Genomic DNA, 5,000 nt, shown 5'->3' with positions numbered 1-5,000 from the left:
TTTTTAGTTCTGATACTATTCTTCTCCTTCTTCTTTTTCTTCTTACTTGTCCTCCTCCTTTCTTTTTTTGTCTTATTCTTTCATTCTCCTTTTCTCTTTCTATCATTATTGTAATGATGCAGGTATTGCAGAAGGAAACAAGTTTTTTGTAATCTAAAGAGACAATATTTGTATAGTGCTCTTTAACCCTTTTGTTCCTGAAAATTGTATTTTCTGCATTACTTTGTATCAATTTCTGTCATCTGGTAAAATCTCTTTCAGTGGTCCTTTAACCAAATGCCGATGAGGTTGGCCTGTGCGTACATGCTATGCCCACTGTGTTTAATTTAGTAATTGTTTTTTCAAATAGATGGCTCCACAAGTACTAAGTCACCGATAAGCCAATTGCAAGAAGTACCTGTTTCACCTGTTTACCCATTTCCTTCATTTTTGATAATATTACCTAGTATTTAATAATGTCAATAGCAGTATAGTCATTTCAATGTTTATAACAAAATTAACAGTATCAATATTGATAGCATTAGTTAAGAAAAATAAAAAAGGTTCGCCTGCTATTTCATGGAAAGGTGGGATCACAAGATCTACTAATTGACTCCATTGTGGCTAAACAGATGCAGAGCCATCTGTGTGCAGAAACATTTAACAAAACAATATTAAAGCGAACACAACATTTTCCCAGTGGCATTGGGTTAATAGCCCGCCAATATTTTTGCTATTTAAGGATACAGCAGACCCACTAGGATTGGGTCTTGTCCATTGTTTTGTTGGTGATGATGTAGAGATGTTTGACTATATTTTTCACTGTTTTTTTTTTTTGTGTGTGTGTGTGTGTGTGTGTGTGTGTGTGTGTGTGTGTGTGTGTGTGTGTGTGTGTGTGTGTGTGTGTGTGTGTGTGTGTGTGTGTGTGATTATTATTATTTATTTTTTTTTTTTTTTCTGTTGGTGCGTGTGTATGGGTGTGTGTTTGTGTGCAGGTGCATATTATTTTGAATTAACTACCATATATATATATATATATATATATATATATATATATATATATATATATTATATATATGTATATATATATGTATGTATATATATGTATACATTTTTTTTCTTTTCCTTTCTTTTTTTTCCCCATACCGCTTGTGTTTCCCACATACCCAAAAATACATTATAATGCAAATGTTTGCAGAATTTTATACCTAGTGTAAATTTGAAACTCATTGATGCTGCCTTCCAGTGTAAACAAAAGGGTTAAAGGTATTATTTGAGTAGGCAATACTCTTGGGATATTGTTACTAATAAGTGTATATTTTTGTTTCTGAAATCTATGTGTACTGGTTTGGAGAATTTTTTTCCAGAATGATGTTACAGAATCATCGTCCAGAAAATGTGTAAATGATAATTGATAAAAGCTAGAGATGTAGTAGACACATTTCAGTCAAATCTTCTTAAGAATAAGATAGTAAGTCATCATATTACTGATGTGGATGTAAATGAAACTTGTCAGTTGCAGCACTTAGCTTTGTGAGATGATCAATCTCGTTTATTTTTCCTCTTTATTTTTTTTACAATGAACTGAGAAACAGCATGATATCCAAGTCTTATTTGCAGAGTTGTAATCTCCTGAAGTGGAATAAATGACAGCAGCTCTGATAAGTGTGTTTTCGTGTTTGCAAAGTGTGCAGTACATGTGACAGATTCCTCTCTAGGGTGTATTTTGGAAGCTGTTTTTTTCAGTGAATTACGCTACTGTTGGTCGTGTGTGCTTTTTTGATCTCAAAGGTTTGATCATGGATTTAAGAGGTGAAGATAGTACAGATGCCAAGTAAGTCACCTCCAAATAGGTTGGTCACTTGCCAAAATACACCTGTATGAAGAGAGAACACTAAATTGTGAAATAATGATTTTTTTTTTTTTTTTTTTTTTTTTTTTTTTTTTTTTTTTTTTACGTGTGTAGAGGTTTACGTGTTAGACATCCTGGAAAACTAGTTTTTTTAGTGACAAGGAGTGTGATAAGTTCATTTTCTTAAATAAGTGAAAATTTCTGCAATAAGAGTAAGACTTCTGTGTTGCCTATTTCATGCAGTGTGTGTTTAAAAGCAGTTATGATTTGGTAGTCTTGAAATTCATAGCATGTAGAATAAGGTTTAAATCCAAATTGTATCCAGAAATGACTAGAACACCTAATGATCTCATTCAAATATTTACTCAGGAACAGCAAAGAGCCTTGAAGAGCTCAGAGAGCCTGGAAGGTTCGAGCACCCCAGGGTCTGTGGGAACCCCTGGAAGCCTCACTGAGGGTACCAACACTGACCCCAGTCCTGCGAGCACTCCACATGCTTCTCCTCGTCCTCCTCTTCCCTCTATCACACCGCCAAGACCAATGATAGTAACCCAGAGACCTCAGATACCACCAGGCTCGCCCACAATGCGCCCTGGCCTGGCTCACACGATGATCCGTGGCCCCATGAGCCATCCGCAGGGTCCCCCCGACCCTTATGCCATGCAGCCAGGCACGCCTCACCCAAACAAACAGGCAGATCCATACGCTCATCCTCCTTCAACCACCAGACCTCAGACTTCACCACTGCCTTCTCCAACGAGTGGCGACCCATTTTCTCGTGTGCCTCCGTCTCCACGTCCCCATACATCAGATCCCTATAGTATACCACCATCTACTCCAAGACCCCCAGCAAGTGATCCATATGCAATGCCCCCGCCAACACCTCGCCCCATGGATCCATATGCCTCTCAGCCAGCAACTCCTAGAACACCCATGTCATCGGACCCTTTCACTCCTACAGATTCATTTTCTCAACCCCCTTCATCTGGCTACATTCAGGCTCCTCCTACACCTAGACCCCATTCTGATGACAGTTATGGACAGCCTGCCACACCTGCGGGAGGCATCTCAGGTGACCCAGCTGGGCAGCAGCAGCAACAGCAGCAACAGCAACAACACTTGCGGGAACTGCTTCAGAGACAGAGGCCCCAGCAGTGGAGTGAGGGCAGTGTGGTTCACCCAGGTGGTGTGGCTCAGCCAATCTCATCTCCCAATGGGAGTCATGCAGAGTTCAGACAGCCGCTTCCACCAGTGGTGCAAAGCCCTGGTGTGCGTATGAGGCAGAGCATAGCCGGGGGTCAGCCTGGCATGATGGTCCACTCAGCTGGACCAGGCCAAGGCCAGATGGACCCACGCTTCAGAATGATAATTCAGAGGAACTTGCAACAACAACAGCAGCAGCAACAGCCACAACCACAGCCGCAGCCTCAGCCTCAACCGCAGCCACCACCACCACCACCACAACAACAACAACCAGGAGGTGTCAATGGGCACAACTCTCTGGACCCCTTCAGTCATGTAGTACAGCAACGCCCACACCAGCAGTACATGAATGTTGGTCCTGGAGTAACCAGTGTGGTCAGAGGTCCCCCAACAACAGTGATGGTGAGCCAGGGCATGGGTTCTCCCCACATCAGTGCAGCAGGTCCTGTCCCTGTGCCAGTTGAATCACCCACCCACCACCCTCCGGGACCTCCGCACCCACTTGGTCCACCTCCACACCCACAGCAGCCTCACCATCCCCCTGGACACCCGCAAGGACACCCGCCACTTCAGCAGCAGCCACATCCATCTCTTCCACAACAGCCACATCCTCAATTATCCCATCCTCAACCACACCCTCAGCCTCACCCACAACCACCCCAAGCTAATAGTCAGCAGCAGTCAGAATCTGAACTACCTGAGGCAGTAACTAGGGAACTGGAGCAGCTGGAAGAAGAGCAGCAACAGCAGCAGCAGCAGCAGCAACAGCACCAGCCACAGCCTCCGAACCAACAGTCTACTCCCCAACCTGCAGCTCAGACGCAAGGCCAAGGGGGTGATGACCTAGAGGATCTAGGAACAGGAGATCTGACTACTATGGAGGATGACTTACTAGGTGAGTGTTTTTTTGCTTATGGTCAAATTGTATTTAGCTACATTTTATAACCAAAGAAATCATGTGGTATGTTATGCATATGATTACTAATTAGGAAATTGTTTTGGCAGGTATGGGAGGAGATTTCAATGCTCTTTTGGAATTTGCGGATGGGGAAGATGGAGAGGAAGATGATGAGAAGCTACCATCAAATCTCTTCAATGTCTTAGATGCAGATGAGGAAGAACGGTTGGTTAATTTTTTAATTCATAAAAATTATTTTTTTATTTTTATTTGTAGTAAAGGAAGTGAGTTGAGCTAGTGTTTTAAGAAATTGACTGAACAGTAAGGCTAGTCATTCTTTTAGTATACATTTTGTTACATAGATGTCAAAATTTATATCTGTTGTAGGAGGAAGAGAAATAAATCTGATGAAGCTGGACCAGGTGTGCCAGGTCTAGCAAAGGAGAAGGTTAGTTTGCCAACGACCATACCTGTTGGGCCACCCTCTTCGGGAACACATGCACAACCCTGCCCAACTGTCTCCCCCAGCCAAGGTTCCCAACCACATCTTCCCAACCCAGTGAACTCCAATTGTGGACCAAGAGGACGTGTACCAGTGGCTCTCCAGAACCTGGGTCCCAATGCTCAGCAGCAGAGATTAGGGCCAATAATGGAGCCAGGGAGAGCTCCTATGCCACACTCTCAATCAATGGCACCCACAACAGGGTCAGCCCCAGTGAGTGTTGGGCCTAGTGAGTGCTCGAACATGCCAACACCCCCTAACATGGTCCCTATTGGTCCTTCGTCTGGGCCTCCTGCTGGGCCTCCCCCTGGGCCAATAATGGGCCCTGTCCATATGAATATCAGTTCAGCACCTCAACAGCCAGTGCAGCCTCAGATGGCAACGCATATAACACAGCCGTCAGCCAGTAAGTGTTTTGTATATAGGTTTTAGAGTATTATGTTTTCATGTTCAAATTTTTTTTATATCATGGTCATTTTCTGAATATTCTTATTTTATATGATATTCAACATGCACATGGACAAGTGCATGTATGTGGTGAGAGATACGCATGAACATACATAATG

General features: G+C 43.0%; 1 protein-coding gene across 4 annotated transcripts in view; it reads left to right on the top strand.

The window, feature by feature from the left end:
• Lpt (Lost PHDs of trr) overlaps positions 1-4,840 on the top strand; it is a gene marked incomplete at its 3' end in the record, with an annotated part of 48,355 nt that extends 43,515 nt beyond the window's left edge. For all 4 annotated transcript variants that reach the window (XM_070129253.1, XM_070129252.1, XM_070129249.1 and 1 more), the window contains 3 exon segments: positions 2,201-3,929; positions 4,040-4,157; positions 4,320-4,840. In XM_070129253.1, the coding sequence (XP_069985354.1) occupies positions 2,201-3,929; positions 4,040-4,157; positions 4,320-4,840 (2,368 nt within the window).
• Between the last annotated feature and the right edge of the window lie 160 nt (positions 4,841-5,000).

This window comes from Penaeus vannamei, chromosome 13 (genome assembly GCF_042767895.1).
Source record: "Penaeus vannamei isolate JL-2024 chromosome 13, ASM4276789v1, whole genome shotgun sequence".
In the NCBI taxonomy this organism is placed as follows: Eukaryota; Metazoa; Arthropoda; class Malacostraca; order Decapoda; family Penaeidae; genus Penaeus; species Penaeus vannamei.
This window is presented reverse-complemented; position numbering and strand designations above follow the sequence as displayed.